This window comes from Nicotiana sylvestris, chromosome 9 (genome assembly GCF_000393655.2).
Source record: "Nicotiana sylvestris chromosome 9, ASM39365v2, whole genome shotgun sequence".
Taxonomy (NCBI): Eukaryota; Viridiplantae; Streptophyta; class Magnoliopsida; order Solanales; family Solanaceae; genus Nicotiana; species Nicotiana sylvestris.
This window is the reverse complement of record NC_091065.1, coordinates 119,067,404-119,090,609: the sequence shown is the minus strand read 5'-3', so window position 1 is coordinate 119,090,609 and position 23,206 is coordinate 119,067,404. Positions and strand designations below refer to the sequence as shown.

The following is a 23,206-nucleotide window of genomic DNA, read 5'->3' as shown; positions in this document are numbered from 1 at the left end:
GTCTAGGCCCAGGTTTGGGGAGTGACATTAACATCCCCAGTTTCTGAGGATGTGAGGTTATAATTTTTTTTGGGTATAACTAAAAACCCAAGAGTTAAATGTGACGTCCTTAGTTGTTAACTAAGTACACATGTGACACTTGACAACTCGCTCACGATCTTGCACAACTTGCTCACGTTCTTGCTATGAGCCTTACTATACTCAAGATTTCTAAGAGAGTGGTAGAAAGAACACAAGAGAATTGTTAAACGAAACTTTGTATTAGAGAGAAATTGAATTGTTTGCTTGGTGAATTACAAATGAATGCCCCCTTTATATACTAGTCTCCTAGGGTCTAGTGTGTAAATAATAATTATTACACAAGTCCTTAATATTTACAAGATAAGGGCTTTCTCTAGAATTCTCTACAAGCCTAGAAGATTCAAAGGACTTTCCTAGCAAATCCATAAGGATCTAGGTTCTTCCTAAAGAAATATCCATACTTCTCTAGAATCTTATCACAAGTGCTAGCCTTCTTCTTATGTAAGCTTCCACATGACATTAATATATTCCAAATGGCGTCTATGTGGCATGATGATGTGGCATATCATCACACTCTCCCCCACCTAATATTGCGATGACCGCGGCGCAATGCTGCTGCATAAACTCTCGGATCTTATTTTTGAATTGCCATAAGTCTTCATATTGTTCCCATGTGGAGTCATCTGGTGATTGCCCCTTCCAATGGATGAGGAACATAGCAGTGGTTTTTTGCCCTTGTTTTTGACTGGCCTGATAATCCATAATAGCCTCAATCTCTCGATCATGCGAGGCAGTGATAGTAATAGGCACTCGACTTGATTGGCCTCTACTCGGATCATCCTTGTCTTTATGATATGGCTTAAGCATGCTGGCATAGAAAACAGGGTAGATCTTAAGATACGATGGCATGTCAAGCTTGTATGAGATCTTTCCTACGTTGGAGACAATCTTAAATGGCCCTTCATACTTGCGAATTAGATTCTGATGCATGCCCCGTAGTGCCTTGAACTGTCTTGGGTTAAACTTCACCATGTCCATGTCCCCAACTCTATAGTCTATGGGACGGCGCTTACGGTTCACAAACTTCTTCATATTCTTAGCTGCCTTATCCAAGTAGGACTTAGCAGTGTCAAGCTGCCCCTCCCATCTTTTGGCCATATGATAAGCCCCCAAACTCTTTCCCTCGAACGCAACTGGTAATGAATGTGGAGTTTGTGGCTGTTGGCTTGTGGCTAGCTCAAATGGTGTCCGCCCCGTGGACTCACTCCGCTGCAAGTTATAAGAGAATTGGACGATGTCTAGGAGCCTTGCCCAATATTTTTGATGTGCGCTTACACAATGCCTCAAGTAGCATTCTAGTAAGGCATTGACCCATTCCGTTTGTCCATTTGTCTGTAGGTGGAAACTAGTGGTAAAGTGAAGTTTTGTGCCAAGTATGTCGAATAACTCTCTCCAAAAGTTTCCAGTAAAACGGGGGTCTCGATTACTGATAATATGCCTTAGTAAGCCCCAATACTTCACCACGTTCTTAAGAATAGCTTGGCGGCTTCCTTGGTAGTGCAACCTGGTGAGGCAGGCATGAAGGTGGCATATTTAAAAAAATATATCTATGACCACCATAATAGTACCATAACCATCGGACTTCGGTAGACAAGTGATAAAGTCCATAGTGACGCTCTCCCATGGACGCTCTGCAACTGGCAGTGGCTCCAAAGGTCCTCTGGGTTGTTGTTGCTCAACCTTGTCCTATTGACAGACAAGACAAGTCTACACATAGCACTCTATGTCATCTCGCATGCGTGGCCAATAGTAGATTGACTCAACCAAGGCCCTAGTGAGACATTGACCTGGATGACCAGCCCACATTGTATCATGACTCTCCTTTATGATTCGTCGTCTAATGTCTCCAAACTTAGGCACGTAGACCCGCCGACCTGTGGTAAGTAGTAGGCCATCTTCTATCCAAAACCGTCTCATCTTGCCTTTGTTGGCTAACTCGATAAGCTGTTTGGCTGCTGGATCATGCTGTATGCCTTCTTTTATAGCCTCCCGAATGTCCCATCTTGCTGAAGTGATTGCAACAAGCTCGGTTTTCCGGCTCAAGGCATCGGCTACAATGTTACCTTTGCCCGACTTATACTCTAGCACATAATCAAACCCAGCCAAGAAATCCTACCACTTAGCCTGTTTTGCTGTGAGCTTCTTCTGCGTCTGAAAGTAGCTAGTAGCCACATTGTCGGTCTTGACCACTGTTGATACCCAATTTTTCCCTATATATTTTCAATATGCAAAATACCTTCAAAATAGCATATATATGCATATATAAGCATGTCCCAAGGTTTTATTATTTTTTCCATAATTTTAAAGGTTTAAATTGATTTATTTTCTCCCCTTTTATCCATAAAATCCCCAATAATTAAAATTATTATTTTGATAATTCATCTATTGAATTTCTAGACTTATCCCAAAATATGGCTAAATTAATTTTTACAATTTTATTTAGTATTTTTAAAGCTAAATTGCACATAATTGCAATACTAGCCTTTTTATATTTAATTATGTTTTATACGCATAAAATTGGATCATGTGTTTTTTAAAATTGTTAATTATGTATTATAAATTATTTTATCCCTTTAAATTAGTTTTCAGAAACTATACTATTTTTTATAAATTAAATAGGGAAAAATGGCTATTTAAAATATAGCCAAATTGGCTTTCAATTGTAGCCCAAAATTGGACCCCAATTTCCCAACCCAATTCTAATAAAACCCGACCCACACCCTCTTTACCCATGCCCAAACCCGGAACCCCACCTACCCGTCTCATCCTGGCCGTTGATCTCTAAGATCAACGACCCATATTTCCCTTTACCTTTTTTAACCCAAACGACCCCCTAACCTAACTTATTTGTTACAATCCGCCGCCCTTGAATCCCCTTTCCTCTTCAATTCTCTCTGAAACCTAACTCAAACCTTAATCGCCGCCACCTAAAACCAGCCCAATCCCCTTTGATCCTCACTCAATCAAGGGATTCCCATGGTTGTTTGAGACGTATACTTGTCTCCTACGTTTCCTGGTTGCCCGTTTTTGTGATTTCGTGGAAAGATCTCGAAGAGATCTAGTCCAGATCTTGTTCAACTTCTATCCATGGTCTTTTATGCTACTTTCCGGCCATCCATGGTTGTTCGAGTAAGATCCATGGCCTTACTACACTCAAGTACATTACTCAAGTTCTTGCGATGCCAAGTCAGCCTTACTACACTCAAGATCGCTAAAAGAATGGTAAAAAGAACACAAGAGAATTGTTAAAGAAAGTTTTGTATTAGAGAGAACTTGAATTGTTTGCTTGGTGAATTATAGAATGACCCCCTTTATATACTAGTCTCCTAGGGGCTAGTGTGTAAATAATAATTATTATACAAGTCCTTAATATTTACAAGATAAGGTCTTTCTCTAGAATTCTCCATAAGCCTAGAAGATTCCAAGGACTTTCCTAGCAAATCCATAATGATTTAGGTTCTTCCTAAGGAAATATCCATACTTCTCTAGAATCTTCTCACAAGTGCTAGCCTTCTTCTTATGTAAGCTTCCACATGGCATTAATATATGTCAAATGGCACCTATGTGGCATGATGACGTGGCAGGTCATCACATAAAGCTCAAAACTTTTTTTGGGTACAACTAAAAACCCAAGAGTTAAAAGTCAAAGATATTTTTTTGGGTACAACCAAAAACCCACGAGCTAAAATTCAAAGAAAAGTTTTTCGATACAACTAAAAACCCAAGAGTCAAACTCAAAGAAAAGTTTTCGGGTTCAACTGAAAACCCAAAAGTTAAACTTCAAAGATTAAGTTCAGGGAAAACACTAAAAACTTGAGATCCAACTTTTTTCCGTGATGGTAGTACTTCTTCAGCGCCAATTGATCATCCACAAAAGAATACTAAGTTGTCATTTGAATCCCTAAGTTTTGCACTCTTTTTTTCATCGCCTGATTTTTGTCCCTATTGGATTTTCTCGACAAAGTTTTTAATGAGACAATAACGAGGGTGGAAAACTTTCACTTCCCAGTCACATCACAGTAAGTAACCGGAAAGTTGGGGAAACTATCTGTATACAGTGAAAATCGGTCTCAAAAGATGAGTGACTTAGAAAGTAACACGTGTCAATTATGATCAATCGGCAGTGTTTCAACCATGTTCATACCGGATACAAACTTGTGGCTGGATAAGATGTTGACACCAGATACAAACCTTCAAAATATGACCGTTGTAGAAACTTTACGGAAGACCCTGGCCTTTACCAGCCTTTATTGGCTTTTATTAGCCTTTATTAGAATTTATTACCTTTTATTATCGTTTATTGTAACATATATATTAGTAATCAATATGGCATAATTGGTAGACCATACACCTCATACTCTAGTATAAATAGAGGCTTACATTCTATTGTAAAACATTAAGAAAGTCTTATAACAAAAAAACTATTATTCTTTCTCTCAATCTCATATACAAGTGTTATTAGGATTCTATAATCACTCTTGATCCTGGTGGGAACATTCTAAAGCTCGGACTTGTCTTTTTTTAATTCTCTTTATTTTAATCGCTTTGTTCTTCATTACTTTATTTATCGGATCAATTTAATCCATGTGTCTATAAATCACGCTACAAATTCAACTGTACTATTTTTTCGGTAAACAAACATCCTATTACCGCTTCCGTATGCAAGGAAGTTGGACTAGTTATTAGACCTCTCTCTCTCTCTCTTTCAAACCAAGCCAAATGAGCACATCTAGTTGAAAGACTCTTATTCTTATTTAGTATGGGAAGATCTTTCAATAAAAGCTTAAGCTTAAGAGCTTTATCCATAAGTAATGAGAGGAGACTTTTAGAAAACCTTCATGTCTTCTCTAAAGACAGAGATCTTATTGCTACCTTTGAGTCTGACAATCTAGTTTTCTAGGCTTTTCACTTTTAGAATCCTCTTTTCTTCGTGTGTTCTTTATCCTATTCCGATTCGATTTAGCTTCCGTCAAGCCCTATATGAGTAGTGAAGAAGTATAGAGCACTTTGGTTGGTTGTTGACCAGCGAAAAGCATGGGAGAAAGATGCACAAACAAAAAAAGGCTAAAAAAGGACAAAGTGATTCCATATAGAAAGATATGGCTTTTCAGATTTAGATCGAAATTTCATCCCCAAAACCTATATTCATTCATGTTTTGCTTGTGCGTTTACAATATCCATATAGGTAAATTCATATTATACATTAGGAAATATATATTAAAAATGTAAAAGAACTAGACAATGACCTATAAGCTTAGGGTAAAATAGGTAATTTAAAAAAATATTTGAGTTTGGAGGAGCAGAAAGTCTATTATTTAATATTAGAGAATAAGTTTGATTTTTAAGCTAAAGTTGAGTGATCAAAATGATTTTCACCAGGTATAATAATATTTACACTTATAGACTAAAGAAGTAATTTTCAGCCTAACAATCCACTTGTCAAGAGAAAGGCAAGTCAAACAACAGACACAAATGGACCTTCATCAGCAATCGACACAAAGCAACAGAATTTATAACGTGCGTATTCCTCTTTCACTCTTTATAACGCACAAAGCCGCAAAAGAAAACAAGAGCATATTCCTCTCCGTCTCCGTCTCCGTCTCCGTCTCCGTCTCCGGCCACACTCGCACTTCTTTCACTCTTTCCCTTTTACTTCAGCTTGACAGTGAACTTTTCTCTTCAGGGTAAAACCCATAACCCAGTTTCCATTCAATCCAATTTTTTTATTTAAATATTTGCTTGAAAAACTGTTATATGCAACTCAATTCCATCTACATTTCGCTCTCTCTATTTTTTGGAGAGCCTTAACTCTTCCATTGCTGAATTTGGTTCCTCACAGAATCGTTTGGTTGCTGCTACTGCTGCACAGGTACCATTTGGTCTACTAGGCTTTCTCTTTTTTTTTTTGGTGTGTGTTTTGGTTTTGTACTATTTATTAATTTCTTTATATGCCTTTGTTGAATTAACTCCATAAAAAAGGAAAAGGAGGTATCTTGGTAATTCCTGAGTAGTTTAATGGTTTTTGTACTTTTTTTTCCCTTGCAAGTGAAACTATTAGATAATATATGAGATTGTAGTTGATTTTAAAACCAATTTAACGAATGGTGTCAAAGGGACTCATGAAATGTTTTCAAAGCGAAAAGCACAAAAAAGCGACAAGGTACACGGGCAGTAACAGAGAACGATTCTTCACTAAGGGGTGCCAAAATATAAAGAAGTAAATACACGAGGAGATCAAGGGGATTCAATACATAGTATATATACATAATAGTAAAAAAGTTTACCTTATCTACACAGTGGAATTTTCCATCGACCCTTTCATAGAGTAGCTTCGACATTGTCCATGAGGCATGAAGCGAAAATGCAAAAGTGAAGACATGCATCGTTGAAGGGAAGTGCACAATTTAATTAAAAAAATGAAACGTATATGAATTTATTACTATAATAGTGTCAAACAAAACAACTGATTTCAGCATCCAATATACAATAATGTCAATGTTAATGCAACTCATTAAAGTATAGATTCAAATACTCGACCACTTTATTTAGTTTGGTTTGCCATCGAATAATTGACCACCTCTTGTTGGGATGATTTTGTGCGTCATTTTCTGAATTGCACACTTTTCTGAAACGCATGGCTTTGTCCGTGAAGCAATAGCCCCTGGTTTCACACTAGACTCAAATTTTTTTAAACTTGTTAGAGTATTAGGCTATGATATGAGCAGAAAACTAGATTGATCAGAAATGGAAAAGGAAGTGAAATAGTGTTCAGAGCAAGAGACAGTTCTTCTTTTCGAGGTCTGCTCCTTCAGAACATAGGTTATTTCTTGATTGCTTCATTCTCTATAATTCTTCAGTTGATTGCTCCAAACTTGAGAAGTAACCCACTAAGAAATTTTGTGTGGTTTACCGATTGAATTAAAATACTGTGTCTATAATGGGTTTAATGAGATTCAATCCAACTTTTGATTTAATTGGCACATTTGGTATAAGATTCTTTATCCTTGGCTATCATCACTTTTTGTTCTATATTTATTGACCCTTTAACTCCTGAATGCTTGTTCTTTGTTTGGCTCAGCCACCAGAAGCTCGAACAAACTCCATCAACTGCAAGCAGCCTTCAAACTTTCTTGGCCTTCTCCTCTTTACCTCCTTAGAGAATCTCTTAACCCAAGTAAACACTCTGTTAAATGCTTGTTTCTTTCTCTGTTCCAGTAGCTAAAGATAGGAAAATCGAAATGACTGGTATGTTAGTGATTCAACTAGTCAATTAAAACATGAGTATCATGGTGGAGGAAGTTTTATCTCGCCAATTTGATTTTCATGGACAGCTGAACTAGAGAATGAAAATGAAAAAGGACAAAGGAAGATTGTGAAATCTTGCGGATAAATGCTCTAAATTGTTCTTGAGAACTGAATACAACCTTATCTTTCCTACTTTTCAATGCATTCGTAGTATGAATGTTGTAAGAACCGTACTATTGAGCTGTCTCCATAAGTTGCCATAGTAATAGCAACCTACTTTTACTTCATCAAAAAAAAAATTGCGACCTGCTTTATTCCCATTTTCCATTTAAATTGACGGATACAAGAAATTACATTCATTTATTCAATCTTTTTTTTTTCTCAACAAATACCCTTTGTCAATTTCGTCACATTCAACCAAATAGGTTATACATGTTACCACGATTTGTATGATGATTGTTTGCTATTCTTTTATCAGAAAATTCAAGATTAATAAATGCTTTGTTTGTGAAATAAGCATATGTCCTTGAAACTTTGTTCTTTTTGAGAAAAGAAAAAGATAAAAACTCAATAAAGGAAAGAAAGATAAGGCTTCTTCAATCTGACCACTTGATTTAAAAAAAAAAGAGGGTTTTCTTCTGACCTTGGCTGGGTTCAAAAATTTATTTCTAAGTGGACTGTGTAAAACTATAATTCATTTAACAGAAGTGTTTCTCAATTTAACTATCATTAGATTGTAGTCAGCGTGTTAATGATATTACTTTCCTTAAATTATGGACATCCTTGCTGTCATGCTGTGACAAGGACTGGAATGCCTTTGATCATTGTATTTGAAGCCCCAAGAATTGTCTTTATTAAATGATAATTTTATTATCATCTTAATTCTTAGTTTGTAATGTTTGTTTATCTTTTGGGATGGCAATTGTGGTGGGAAGGGAGGAGAAGGGGGATGGAACCGGTTTCAAAAGTGAAAGACTTACCATGCTAGCATCTCCACTGTTAATGCAGGACTTATTTTGGATTCATTTCTGATCTAGTCAAGTAATTTCACTAGCCGCTGCTTTATCAATGAATTATTCACTTAAATCAATTGCTGATATTTCTCTTACTTTTTCCTCTTCCAATCACTATTGACAAATGCTTGATGACCCATTTACTATTGATCTCTTAAATGACCTTAAGAGTTAAGTATAAGAAGAGGTGAATTTATAACCGATGCATGATCCTGGATGAATTTTGGTGAAATGAATAGCCTTTTGTTATTAAGCTTGTCTGGATTCGATAAATGCTTTTTTTGCAATTTTTGGCGTTAAGATCTAGGTATTAAATAGTTCTAGAGAAAACGACACACATCCACCTATATTTGCAAATTTCATTCAATGACACTGATTTTAAACAGGTGGCTGCGTGGTTTTAGTCTTTGAGAGAGAGACAGAGAGAGCGAGAGAAAGATGAAGACTATCTACTTGAAAATCTAAAGCAACCATGCATTAGTCCTTGTCCTTGACTTGGTTAAGATTGCACTCAAGGAAGTGAGATTTTCCTGAAGGTAAACCATGAATCACATTATTCTCTTGGGTTTCTTTTTTGTGAGGCGGAAATATGGAGATCTTTAATTTATCTACTAATTCTGGGAGATCTAGTTGCTTTTGTAGATAAATATTTGAAACAATTGTCAGAAAATTTTGATCTTGTTTATCTAAGCTTATGGTGTAGATTTATGGTTGATCTTATCTTTCCAAATCTTGTATGCTTGTTACGCTCGCGCATGTTCTGAAAGTCAGAGTCTAGCAACAGCTTGTGCTCAGTTCTTATAGTCCTCAATTTGTTTGGCTTTGTGCAGGAGCACCGAGATGCATATAGATAAATCGGGATAGTTTACCTGATAAAAAAAAAAAGAAGATATTTCGGGTTGCTTGCACTTAGACCTTGCACCTTGCATCTATTGCACAGATTACATTTATGATATCTGTTCATGATAATTTATCATTTCTCTTAACTGCAAGTAACTCCTCTATCTATGCCTATGCTTGGGAAGCGTATATTTTACTAGGATAATAGTGGTCAGACATACTATTTCCATATTAGATAGGAGTTGCAATTTTGGTCGTGAATCATGAAGTTCAACGGGACTATGTACAAAAGAAAGAAACCACTTACAAATAAAAAATGCAACATATTTTTCCCTGTCATTTACTTTTAGGAGATCTCCTTTTACAACCTATGTGACGATAACTCCAGCGAGCTTATGTCGACGAAGCCACCCCAGTAAACTATTTACTTATCCTAAAAGGAAAAATAAAAAAAATTATCCCAGTAAACTGAAGGAATAATATGCAACAGTAGACAAGTTTGTGCAGAAGTAAAATCATTAATTTAGCCTGGGACCAATGAGAAAGTCTCTGGTTTCAGTCCCCTAGGCCGATCACATCCTGAATACTTATAGGCCTTATAGGCCTATCTGAGCAATATACTGGTCAAATTTGATATATGTGTAGGTAAAGCTGTTCAGATTGAGTAAAAAAGTGTTCAAAAGTCTACTTCACCAAAATCAGATGTAGCATCACTTTTGAAGTTGGTTTTATTGTGCTTGCTTTTTCTATGATCTTCCAAGCGACTGCGCATTGTGTCTGCCTTCAACTGTGATAGTTGGAGAGGCTTGTCTTATCTTCAAATTCTGTCATTTTAGGGATTCGTTCTAGCTTCTATTCATAAAGAAACAGTTCTGCGTTTGTCCAGATTATTGATGGTTTGAGTTTGTAGCAATTACTTTTCCTGAAGTGTAAAAGCTCGTGTTGGCATATTATCCTGAAGGCATGGATGGGGACTCCTTTTGGGTGGAAGAATTCAATGATCAGTTACCCTTTTCTTTAAAAAGGAAGAGAAATGTCAGAATCAAGAAACTAGAGTTTGTTGGATGGGGATCCAAACCGTTGGTTGAATTCCTTGAATCAATTGGTAAAGATACAAGCAGAACATATTCTCAACAAGAGGTGACGGCTATTGTCACTGAATATGTAAATTCGAATAATCTTCTTAATCCACAAAAGAAAAAGAGGGTTATGTGTGATGTGCGACTTCATACCCTTTTCGGAAAGAAATCTATACCGCGGATAAAAATCTATGACTTGTTGGAAGTGCACTTCAGTGAGAACCATGATGAATCAGAGGATGAATCTCCTAACAATTCGGAAGAGGAGGATATTTTGATAGCATCTAAGGGAAGAAAAAGTACAGTGAGTCCAAAGAAAAAGGCTCCTGTTGTTTCTAAAAGCTGTTTTGCGGCTGTTATTGCTGAAAACATTAAGCTTGTGTACTTGAAGAGGAGCTTAGTTCGGGATCTTATGAAGACCCCTGAAAGTTACGGAGATAGAATTGTGGGTTGCTTTGTGAGGGTAAAATCTGACCCAAATGACTACTTCCAGAAAAACTCCCACCAGCTTCAGCAAGTTGAAGGTATATTGTCATTGTGCACTTCTGTTTTCTGAATATCCTGTAGTGACTAAATAACATTGATGTTGCATTGATATTTCTCATAACAGAAGACTTCACTCTCTATAAAACAGACTCGGGCAAAATGTAAGGAAAACAACAATCCGGTTCCGGCCTTTAAATTATGCTTCCCTCCAAATATATCCATTTACATAGTCATAGTCCTTTGCAAAAGCATTTCTAGTTAAATTAGAAACAGGTGATTGCTGAGTAAAAGCTTTTCTTAAGATAAAAATTGGAAGTAGTAAATACTCAGAAAATTCTTTTCTATACTTAAAACTATTAAAGGAAAAGGAAAAAGAAGCAAACTAAAAAAGAACAGAAAAATATCACTATTCTACCATTCTGTAGAGACTCTGCACTTTTTTCATCACTGGACATGCTATGCTATGTTTATTCTATTTGTACTGGTTAACCAAAGGAAGGAAAAATTGTTAGTGGAACGGTAACTTTATAAACTGAACGACACTTATGATTGAGAATACATGTCATGACTTCTGTAGGTGTCTTGTCCAAGACAAAACAATTTTGCTTGCCTGCCAAAAAGAAATATTTTGTGTAATGTAATTGCTTGCTTCTGCTTATAGTTCTTTAATTGTCTCAAGAAATACTTCTAAAAGAGGCTATCTCCTCTTATTGCCATTCTCTCTCATCCCCTTTTCATTTTCATTGTTCCTTTGTGGAATTCCTAAGAATCTTTCCTTCAAGGGAAACAGAAACAATTAGCTACTCATAGCCAGGTAATACTATTTGCCTAATTACTGAATATGTGGTTTTCCTGAAACTTTGATGATCAAGACAATTTTGCATTATCTCTTAGACTGTGCATAGTTGAAGAGGACCATGAAAAATGGAAAAGTGAATGTTGTCTTCTCCATTAAATCACATTCTCTGTCCTGCTTGTTTTTTCATTGTAAAGTTGAATGCTTCACAGGTGTAAGAAATTTTTCAGCAACCAGCGATGCTGCTTTTGAAATTCACCTTCAACTTTCAAATCTGATGAAGGACATTCCCATATCTTCCTTATCTGATGATGATTTTTCTGAGGTAAGCAACTACTAGCAGCATATGTGGTCAATTCTAGTGTTGGATGGCTTTGATCTGAAATTACTCCTTTCTCTGCCCTCTCTTTGGTGGATTGTGGTAATTCTGAGACATCCTCTGGCAAAACTTTTGAGTGGGTTTTAATGTTCACGAAGACAAAAAAATGATTTCGAGAAATTGTATTCTATTCAAAGGTCAAGGCATGCATTCGAGGATGCTCAATTATTGACCAAAACTAGGAAATTACAAGCTTAAATATTATAATTATAATCATAAATTATTGACCAAAAATAGGAAATTACTAGCTTAAATATTATAATTATAATGGAGAAGGTCTAGATTTATCCCTCTACTATTGCATATTGTTTATATTTGTTCCCTGTCTTACTTTTCGTCCACTTTAACCCCTACCGTTAACAAACCTTTCAGATTTACCCCTAACCCTAATGGCCATCCACTGTGGCAGCTGATCCCTGCAATTTTTGGTCATGTCAACTGTCAAGTCAGATGGCCCTACCAAATTAAAACCCCCTAGAACCATAAACTTGACTACCCACTCATTTTCCTTAAATCTTCTAAGTTGTCTTCCGTCGTTCTATGCCCACCGGAAGCGGCAAATACAAAACATATGTTTTGGTCAAAATGGAAGATCCATATGCAAACATCCAAGTATTTGAAAAGAAAAATGTGAAATTTTTTTAACAGCTCGAGATTTTGGATATTTGGATTGACAAAAATTCAGATGATGATTAAGAAAATTGAAAACACTTGATGAGGACGCTGTGAAAGACTTATTGTACGAGTCTCTTGAAGAACTTGCTGCCTATATTTGGAAGATAAAGATTCAGAGCTTTACAATATAATCCTAATGAAACCACCATCTTTTGATTTCTATTGGAATCAAAAACTTGGTGGAGCCACCTAAGGAACAAAAGTGATGCTGGAATAATATAATTCTTTCACCAAGTCTAAATCCCAAAATTCTCAATAATATACCGCTATCAATATATTGAAATATGACAAAGTCCTCCATATTCGACAAGGGAGGATATAAAAACGTGAGGTTTAGATGAAGAAGATTTAAGAGAAGTGCGTAGGTAGAATGGGTCAAGTTTATGGGTTTAGGGGGTTTTAATTTGGTGGGGCCATCTGATTTGGCAGGACATGGACAATAATTAGAGGGGTCAACTGCCACAGTGTAGGGCCGTTAGGATTAGGGGCAAATCTGTAATGTTTTTTAACGGTAGGGGCTAAAGTGGACGAAAAGTATAACGGGGGACAAATGTAAACAATATGCAGTAGTAGGAGGACAAATCTAGACCTTCTCCCTAATTATAATCATGATTATAATTATAGTTATGACATATTTTTAAAAGTCTGTTTATGACTTTATGTGAACCTTGGATATGCCACCAGATGCTTGCCAATCATGGCTTCGGCAAATGGAAAATAAATCAACTAGCAGTGTTTGTCTTTGCGGGGATTTGAACCTTAGTCTCCTATGATATTCGTCCCACTTTATTGACCGTTAAGCCACACCCTTGAATGAAATATTTGCATTTTATTGATAAAGTTACTTTTGACTGTGTGTACAACCTAGGTGCTTGGTGTGAGAAACTCCTTGCCACCTCTGTTTTTTTCCCTTTGTGTGTTTTCCAATCTGTAACAAAACCACGATTTGAATTTGGACTTATCGGGACAGTTTTGCTTGGTATTCATTACTATTTAGCTCTTTCTTTTTATTCTTGAGTTCTGCCTCCCAGCAACTGAATCTAACTAAAGTAGTATAAATGCATAAAATACATTTTTGGATATAATAAATCTGCTACTTCTGTGACTACTTACATTTAGCATGAATTTCATATTTGTATAATTGTTTGGTGCATTTGGATAGAGTGTATTTGTCAATTTCTTTCAGCAGAACGGGTCTAGGATATAGAGTAGTCTTTCTCTCCTGTGTGGTGTTAATCAATAGATTTTCTCATGATAATCCCTTTACTAATTTAACAAGATTGTAGGGCTATATTTTCCCTGTATAACTAATATTTTATGACTGCAAAAATCTAGTTCGCCCATGATTACGTTCTTTTTATGATATTAGATTTTTCTATTAAAGATATCTATCCATATTACTTATACAGTTATACCTAAATATACCATGTCCTTTTTACTGAAAATATTTGTCATATTTCACTTCTTGAAAATTTAACATAATACTCTTTGACCAAGATTTATTGTAGATATTTTTGTAATTGTTGTTATTTTTAAATAGTTTCAAATTTTTTAAATGTTATTATTTAAAGGTGAATTAATCTATGTAAAGACTAACATAAAAGCTGATATAAATTGACTCTGATAAGAACAACGAAACTAGCGCGGAAGGATTGTATAGCGTGTATATTTATGTTGAGCGGGTTTGTCCTTTTCTTCTTCTTTTTCTGATGAATAAGTTTCATTAAAGAGGCATCCAGAAGATACTAAAGTTTACAAAAGAAGTGTGTTGGCCCCAATATGTTGACTGGATGTATCCTTTTGTACAACCAATCAATTATCATATTTTGCTATTTTTATACTGGACGTCATCTACCACAACCCTTCACCTTTATCCATGGTTACGTATATAAACATACGCACAAACACAAAAAAGGGTATAGGTCTAAAATTAATATATGTGCAAATGTAAAAGGCTTTTCTTGTGTATGACTACCTGCTGTATACAATTGTATTGCTGCTTCATTGGTCCAATATTTGTATTTTGTTCTAAGAATTTCTATATTTTTGACAGGAGGAATGTGAGGAGTTGCGTGAAAGAATAAAAGCTGGTTTGCTCCAGAAGCCTACTGTTGTAAGATATCTAAGCCTCAGCAAGTTTTTCATTCTACAATTCTTAGGTCTTTCATAGTGAAATAGAATGTAAGCAAATTTATTTGATTTAATAGATCTGACCATATTAGATTTCTCAAGGTTAATGTTTAGAACTGCTGGCTGCTGGTATTTTACCATATTTTCATTAAATGCTCCTAAATTGAAGTGCAGATCATCTGCTGACATGAATAACTTGGCAGTGATGCTTTAATAGTTACTCGTCAGGCGATTAAATCCTCTGCAGCTTCTTCGGAAATATTTACAAAAGATGTACTATACACACTTCTTCACAAAAAAAAAAGGGAATCTATTGTGCACCTTTTTTTCTTCCCAAAGAGGGTGAAATCCACAAATTGTTAAATGCTGAAGAAATCTATTGTGCACCTTTTTTTCTTCATGGAAACTTCAGGTTTTCTGTGCTTTAATATTACAGTATGTTTGTGGAAATGATCACATGGACAACCTATATAGTTGAAAAGACATGGAAAGAATTGTATATAAAACTGTCTTCAGTAGGCGCGTCTCTTCACATTGACTAGCTTTCTTCTTTTCTTTAACAATCTAATAGTCTTTATCTTAGATCCTAACCTCTACTGTGACTCATTTCTGCATCACAAAATTGCTGTTGTTATTATGTGGCATTAAAAACAAACTAAATTTGTTCCAGTTGTTACTTCTGGCGCTTCTTAGGCTCAGAGAAATAATCAGTAATGTTTTCCACGATGAAACTTTCTAACCCCATCCCCTCCAATATTAGCCTTTTTTAAAAATAAAATAACTTCTGGAGAATGCAGCATTTGGAAATTGTCAGCTACTGTATTCTTCTATCAATGATTTATTATTCTCAATAATTAGCTTGGATTTTGTATGCCTCTGTGTTGACTACATTAATACTTAATAAATTCTGGTCCTATTCTTTGCTTCTTATGAATGCTTTTATTTTATGTGGGAAAGAATAAATTTTGTGTATTCATGACTTGTTAGCCAACTATAGGTTGATATTTACTTTCATTTTGAGTGACGTGTAATCCATTATAACTTTGTTCTCAGATTAGTAATTTATGTATTGTTTTACTTTGACGTCATAATTTTGTTTTCAAATTGGTAATTCATTTACCTACTTCCTTGGCAGTTGGAGCTTGAGTCAAAAGCCCAAGTTCTGCACAAGGATATCACCAAGCATGTAAGTTTGGAATTCTCCGCCGATTCTCTTTGTCTGGTTGCCCTTGTGAACTGCAGGATGTTACTCATTTATTTGCTTGTTACTGTATACAGATTGCTGCTATGTTGTTCATCATCATCCCTTGTCATGTATATTTGTTTTTGACTCTATCTCATTTTGATTTGGTTACAGTGGATTGAGAGAGAAATTGCGTTGTTACAAAAGCGCATTGATCATGCCAATGAGAAGGGATGGCGCAAACAATATCCTTTCATATATCTCAAGGCTCCGTTATTTAAATCTGCATCTTTTTATGGTTGCATGGCACAACCTGTTCTTTGAATTCAGCAATTTCTTCTCTGCATAAGAGAAGCATAGTTCGTAATTGTTGTCTGCAGATTATATGTTGGTAATCATTTCCAGAAGCTCAAACTGTCATATGCACAAGTTTAGTCAGAGGGACTAGACTCAAATAACTGGAAGTAAAAGTAACAAGAGAGTCATTGTTCGAGACAGTCTTTTGATCTATTTTGCACCTTTCATATTTCTGGACAGAATTCATATACCTTTGTTCAATTCAAGATCATGCTATTGAGAATTAGTATGGATTTGTTTTTGGTCAAGAAAAAGCTGGGTTGTTTAAAATCAACTGTGACATACTTCCTTCCTGAATGTTATATGGTTCTTGGCTGAAAAATTACCTCCTGACTAGTAAAGCCTGGAATGATGCTTGATGTGAGGTTTAGATGAAACTCCAATGCAATGTTGATCAATAACATTCTTGTGTTTTTGCCACTTTAACTTGTCATGAAATAAGGCTTCAAACACCAAACCCTTAATATGGCTTTTTATTTTGTTAAGAGTTACTCTATCCATCCCAAAATGTATGACCTAGTTTTACCTATGCGGTATTTTAAGAGTAAAACATTTAGCTCTTTATTATGTTGACTTCGGTAGAAAAGAGTTATATAGTCTCGCCATCCTGAAAAGTTAACTTTATAGAATGGCGAGTAAAACGCTTAGCTCTTTATTATGTTTCGTGTCCCAAACTCCCAATTTATGTGGCATACTTCCCTTTCTAGTCTGTCCCAAAAAGTATGTCATACGTCCAAAGTAATTTAACGTCAAACTTCTTATTTTATCCTTAGTGAGATGATTTGTAGCGACATAAGTGTGTATGGCTTGTTTCAGGCAATAGTAACAAAATTATGCCTCTGGTTGGGGCTTTGGTGTAAAAGCTAAAAGCCTGTTTGATACTTGCTGATCCTGCTGATGAACCTGTCTCCTTGACCTACTTTAGTAGTTACACTGTTTGAGTTTCTGGAGAAGAAGCAGCTTTTACAGACAAAAAAGGAACAGGATAGACTCTTTTCCATGATGCCAAAAGTTGTAGCTGAGGAATTAGAGCCTGAAGTTAAAACGGTTGACGCCCTAGAAGAAAATGCAGTGGAACAAGAAAGAGAAAATAGTCGTTCACCAAAGTCAACTCCTAATGGAGCTACAGACTATTCTGGTGCAGGTGAGTTCTAACATCCACTCTGCAACAGAACTTTACAATATCTAAAACCTTATTCAGTTAAACCTTCCATTCTTTTTTACTCTATGGAGCTTAGCCATTTTCTAGAAGCATACAGATGTAAGTCATATGTCAGCCTGAAAGCTTAACAAAGTTTAGACGCAAACAAGTTATTTTTGAGATTGATACCTGAAACAAGTTAGCTTTTAAGTGACTTGATAGTGTTAAATAATTTTACGCCTTCTAGTATGAACCAAAAACAAGTTATCCCCAAGAGAGGTAGTTTCAAGTACCTTGGATCTATACTACAAGGTAACGGGGAGATTGATGAGGATGTCACGCACGTATCGGAGCTAGATGGATGAAGTGGAGGCTCGCTTCCGGTGTCTTGTGTGATAAAAGTGTGCCGCTGAGAGTTAAAAGGTAAGTTCTACAGAGTTGTAGTTAGACCTACTATGTTGTATAGCGCACATTGTTGGCGGGTCATGAATGCTCGAAGATAAAAGTAGTTGAGATGAGGATGTTAAGGTGGATGTGTGGGCATACCAGGTTGGATAAGATTAGGAATGAAGTTATTCAGGACAAGGTGAGAGTGGCTTCTGTGGAGGAAAAGATGCGGGAGGCGAGGTTGAGATGCTTCGGGCATGTTAAGAGAAGTATAAAAGCCCCAGTCAGAAGGTGCAAGATGTTAGCCTCAGTGGGTATCATGAGGGGTAGAGGTAGGCCTAAGAAGTCTTGGGGAGAGGTTATTACGCGGGACATGGTGCAATTGGAGTTAACTGAGGACATGACCCTAAATAGGAGGGTATGAAGGTCGAGGATTAGGGTAGAAGGCCAGTAGGTAGTCGAGCGTATCTCCTTGTCTTTCCCAGTTCACTAGCATTAGTGTTAGTATGATATCCTTTTATTCATAGATTGCTATTATTACCTAGAGTTTGATTGCTTTCTTGGCTTGAGTATTTTTATCTTGTTGTTATTCCTTCTTCTTGCCATATTTGTCATTCGTTCTCCGGCCGAGGGTCTATCGGAAACAGCCTCTCTGTCCTTCTAGGGTAGGGGTAAGACTGCGTACATCTCATCCTCCCCAGACCCCACTTGTGGAAAAATACTGGGATTGTTATTGTTGTTGTTGTGATACCTGAAACAAGAAATTTAATCTGAACAGAATTTGAGAGAGAGTTGTTTTCAATTATTTTGACCAGGGTTGGTGGTGGGGGCAGATAAATGGAGATAATTTCAGTGGAAGGGAAGGGAAGGAGAGGTTAAAATGGCTCGAGTGGGAAATGGAAAAGCCAAATTAGTTGGCTGTCGAATCGACAGACAATTTTTGGACGAGCTGAAGTTAGTGGTGACCTCTCTCTCCCCTCAAGAATCGGTTATTGTCTGGAAATCTTGAAATTCTGTACTACAATATTTTCCCCCTGGAGTTCAAAAAGATCCAACTGTCCTGATGGTTGAGACAGATTGTTTTGACTATGGTAATTGTCAAATAAAATGATTTTTAGTTGAGTTAGATATCAAGAGACCTACGAGGATGTCTTATTTGTTTTGAGGCACCAATTGATTTAATGTGAGCAGAGACCTCTATCCTCTAAAGTATTGTGGAGCCTTCAAGATATTTCAGATTTGGCGAGACAGGTTAGTGAAAGTGATCGAGGCGCACCTAAGCATGTGGCTAGCGGGTAATGAAGTGGATGAATACCGTGGAGACCAGGGTTCAATTATCAGCGGAGACAAAAATGCTAGGTAGCCTTGGTGGCCAGAGTTACCCGATACCATTGCTGATGGGAGGTAACAGGTACCCGATGAAATAGTTGATGTGTGCACAAACTGGCACCAACTCCACCGTTTAGAGAAAATTGATGGTTGCTTACTGTGTTAGGGACAAATAATGTGGCAAAAAGGATTCTTGGGTGTTCTTTGCTCTTTTTTCTTTTCCTCGACTATCGTCTTTCCCACCTCTATTTTTTGTGCATGTGATAAGAAATGCTGGACAAATCAGATCAATCTGAATGACCAACAGCATCAGCGAGAACAAGTATTGGAACCGTCATTTGCCAGCAAACTTTATTTGATTTTATGCTGCAAAGTATTGTATATCTTTGCAGTACTCATATGGGAAAAAATGATGGCACTGTTTCTTTTTGTGATATGCCAAACCTGCTATTCAGTTATTCTGTCCTTGTCTTCACTTATTGATGAACCTGCCAAAATTGCTAGGATAAATTTCCTTATTTTGCTTTATGCAAAATATGACAATTAGTAGGTTTCCGAAAGGACTCTTTTGACTCTAGTATCCAGTTTCTTTTTTAAAATCAGTCCAGGTTCCCAACTCATCCCCAGAAGCCCTCTGTTGGGTCTTTTCTTTTCCCCTCAAAGCGGGACTTGGACAATAAGGCCGTGCTAGTTTGTGTTGGGAAATTCATCTGCGTTCCCTAATGCTTTGTGATGCCTTCGTTCCCTTCACGAATTGTTGGTTTTTGTTGAAATAGTTTAAGTTTTAGACGAGGTGATCACACAATTCAATATGGTATCAGAGCATACAAAGGTTGTGGGTTCAAGTCTCACCGTCGACCATTATAAAAAAGAATCTACATGTGATTGTCCCAAGCAAAAGAGTCATGCTGAACATGAAGGGACGTGTTGAAGCCATAATTAAGTAATTAAAGTATGCTAAGCTTCTCAATGAGGTGGTCATACAATTCAATAGTTTTCTTGAAATAATCTTCTTCCTCCATCAATTTGTTTGATTTAATACTATTGCTGCCTCCTGAAAGTTTGAGGAAGTTTGATGTTTGAACCCTGATCTTGATGGGAAAGTTTCGTATTTGGGTTAAAGTATACGAAGTTTGCAAAATGGGTGCTATGCTTATCTTAGTCATCCTTTGTTATGTCAAAATTTGCTAGTCCTTTTTTCACTTATATACTATGTTTTGCATTGTGTGAGGGTAGGGTTAAATCTTTTCTGTAGTTGTAAGTAGCTATTTTACATTTCTATTATTCATTTGTTATATTGTCTCCTGTAATCTGATTAAGGATAAAAATACTTTGCTCAGTCAATATCTGAAATATGAGTTCTTATACTTCCCTAAGTTTGACTGTATTTTATTTTCAGGGGATACCATGATCCTATCCAACAAGGCTTTTGTAAGTGGAGATGCACCCGTTGTTGATGGAAATGGTAATTCCTTCTTCCTCTGGTTTTTGAAATTTAGTGCCTTTAATTGATTCTCTTTTCTTGATTGAGATGGGAGTAATTTGGGTTTAAAATCCTTAACTCTGCCAAGGCTCTTCACATTTATATTTAGTGATCAAAAGATGACAAATATTTTGTTGTGATGCATTTTTAAGGGTATATAGAGAGATATCTGTAAAACTCTTATTTGCTTGTCAATGGAGGAACATGTACGAGGGAAAACCCATTACTACTGTGAAGGCCAATTATGGAGCCCAATAATTACTAATAACTTAATAAACGAGTAGGGTTGTATATGATCCTCTAATTGGTTTCGGTTATTCTGTGTCTGATTCAAGCAGATCAATATGCAGACATGACTCAAGAACAAATGGATACTACGGTTCCTGTAAGAGCTGAAAGAAGTGAAGAAATGCAGGCGGTGGCCTCTGGAGAAGACAATGTCACTCAAGAAGTACAGGTCCAGGTTACTCAAACTGAGGTAATTGAATTGAGCGATGATGAGCCAGACGTTGAGGACCAAAAAGATGGAAAACAGGCTACTTATATGAACCCTGAAGTCCCAATTTGGCACTATCTGGATCCTCAGGGAAACATACAGGGTCCTTTTCCTTTGACGTTGTTGAAACGTTGGAGTGATGCTTACTACTTCGAGCCAAGCTTCCGAGTATGGATGATTGGCCAAAGACTAGAAGAAGCTGTCTTGTTGATTGATGTGCTTCGCCATTTTTTCCCCGTCAGATGAAAGCACCACATTCAGTGTTGTAATGCACCAGCAGTAGGTTGGCAAGTTCTGAACTTGTGTAAGAAAGTTGTCAAATCTTGGTTTCTGATTAAAGAAAAAAGAGGTTCTTTTACTAAATGTCTTTATTCAATGATCATTGATCATGGTACACTAAAATATATCTTTCTCATGAAAATGGATCAATCCTTGCAGCCATTGCTGCATTTCATGTTTCAGAGTTTTGTTACCAGTCATTTTTACTTTGTTACTAGGTAGCAGAAGAAGAGGCTCTGTAATGAAGTGATGAACAAAAAGAACCTTTTGTTACCAATCAATAATGTGGCCTTTTAGCAGTTAGTACAACAAAATTGTTTCATTAATCATTTGTTTTTTCTCTGATGCGCAAACTAAACCGCGTCGCTGAAAGCTTTTCCCGCATTCTATCTAATTTGAAGATGCTTACATCATCTTACACCAAATTGTTATGCATGTCTTCCATTTTATTGTTAGCACAAAAAATGTTAAACATGACTAGTTGCTAGCTAATACACAAAAAGAAAAGAAAAAGTCTTAACTAAAGCGTTTTCTTTTAAAATGAAAAAGAAATTGCTTGCTAGATAATTTATGTATCATCATGTATACGTTAAAAATAGAGGAAATTTAGACATCTCCACGTTAATGGAGTGTGGTTATAACTTATAATCAAGCATTATGGGTGGAAATCAATATCCATAATCATATTCTTACCGGAAAAGATTAAATTTATAAAAGATAAACTAAACCAGCATAGAGCTAAAGATATAACGTGGGAATAAAACTTAAAACCTACCATTAGGGTCTCCACCTTATCACTTGAACTAGGTGTCAAACTTTAATTAAATTATAGCTTAGTGAGGGGGAGCTAATTTTTGCATTTCATTGGCCACTCTAAAAAGTCATTGACATTATTTTTCTCACATGACTACAAATTGTCTAGATTATTAAGCATCTTCATGAAATTGACATGACAAAATCATTGGACTAACCAAAAAAGATGCAACTTTTTGGAATGCTTAAAAAGTCTTTTTGGTGACTTAATTAAATTTTGAATAAAGAAGTGGGCTATTTATTTATTTATTTATCCTAATTATTATATTAAGTGCCCGAAAAAGAGCCAACAAGAGTCTACTGAAAAGAATCTTTCTTGGTTTCATGGAATTTGGGTATTTTAGATGACAAATCACTTTCAATCCGATCTTTGTCACGCTCAAATTATGACTCTCAACAAACTTAAATTTTTCTTCCTCAATAATGAAATAAAAAAATCTTTTTTTTTTGGTTTTTGCATTATGACAATCATAAAAAACCAATAATTACTTAGTGGGTTTCATGTGACGTTGTCATTTAATCCCTTCGGTCCACAATAAGTGACCAATTTGCTTTTGACACACACATTAGGAAATACTAAATTTTAGACGAAAATAGTTAGTGTGACTAAACTACCCTTAATTAAATGTTGCAACATAGTTATAGTAGCACTTAATTCTCTTCTCAAATGTTAGGAGTAAATGACTTTTTTAGAGATACATACATGAGGGTAATTTTGGAAAAACAAATTAATTTTTTTTTAATTATATAAATGAACACTTATTTTGGAACAAAATAAAAAAATAAATTGATCACGGAGGGAATAGTATCTAATTTCTTTTGGTTTAATTTAAGCGAAGTGGGGAAATAGGTGTAGTACAATATCATGTGTAGATTATTTTTGTGTAAGCGATATCAACATATTATTACTGCTCAATTTGTATATCGGTTTGAATGAGACTAAGGTCCTTCTTCTTCCAAATTATTATTTGCTTTGCTTTATTTTTAAGATGTATTAGCCATTTAGTCTACCCT

General features: G+C 36.0%; 2 protein-coding genes across 12 annotated transcripts; one reads left to right on the top strand and one right to left on the bottom strand.

Moving 5' to 3' along the window:
• Window positions 1-561: 561 nt before the first annotated feature.
• LOC138878125 (uncharacterized) lies at window positions 562-1,179 on the bottom strand. Its single transcript, XM_070157786.1, has one exon. The coding sequence runs from the start codon at window positions 1,177-1,179 to the stop codon at window positions 562-564; it is 618 nt and encodes a 205-aa protein (XP_070013887.1).
• A 4,402-nt stretch (window positions 1,180-5,581) lies between these two features.
• On the top strand, window positions 5,582-21,705 carry LOC104215730 (uncharacterized protein At5g08430-like). 11 transcript variants are annotated; one of them, XM_070155937.1, is made up of 12 exons: window positions 5,583-5,765; window positions 5,921-5,950; window positions 7,160-7,255; window positions 8,726-8,875; window positions 10,066-10,782; window positions 11,753-11,865; window positions 14,648-14,707; window positions 15,860-15,910; window positions 16,082-16,153; window positions 17,198-17,408; window positions 20,521-20,586; window positions 20,943-21,705. In XM_070155937.1, the coding sequence occupies exons 5-12, from the start codon at window positions 10,143-10,145 to the stop codon at window positions 21,344-21,346; spliced, it is 1,617 nt and encodes a 538-aa protein (XP_070012038.1). In that variant the 5' UTR covers window positions 5,583-5,765; window positions 5,921-5,950; window positions 7,160-7,255; window positions 8,726-8,875; window positions 10,066-10,142; the 3' UTR covers window positions 21,347-21,705. The 11 variants fall into 11 exon arrangements, with proteins under 11 accessions (XP_070012042.1, XP_070012038.1, XP_070012040.1 ...); XM_070155939.1 differs by lacking the exon at window positions 7,160-7,255; XM_070155933.1 differs by having other exon boundaries at window positions 5,583-5,950.
• The last annotated feature ends 1,501 nt before the right edge of the window (window positions 21,706-23,206 follow it).

Coding starts and splice junctions, on each gene's coding strand:
- LOC138878125 (XM_070157786.1), bottom strand. CDS start 1,179: ATGGCCAAAAGATGGGAGGGGCAGCTTGACACTGCTAAGTCCTACTTG.
- LOC104215730 (XM_070155939.1), top strand. CDS start 10,143: ATGGATGGGGACTCCTTTTGGGTGGAAGAATTCAATGATCAGTTACCC. Junction 15,911..16,081: donor ACAAGGATATCACCAAGCAT/GTAAGTTTGGAA, acceptor ATTTGGTTACAG/TGGATTGAGAGAGAAATTGC. Junction 17,409..20,520: donor TACAGACTATTCTGGTGCAG/GTGAGTTCTAAC, acceptor TTTTATTTTCAG/GGGATACCATGATCCTATCC.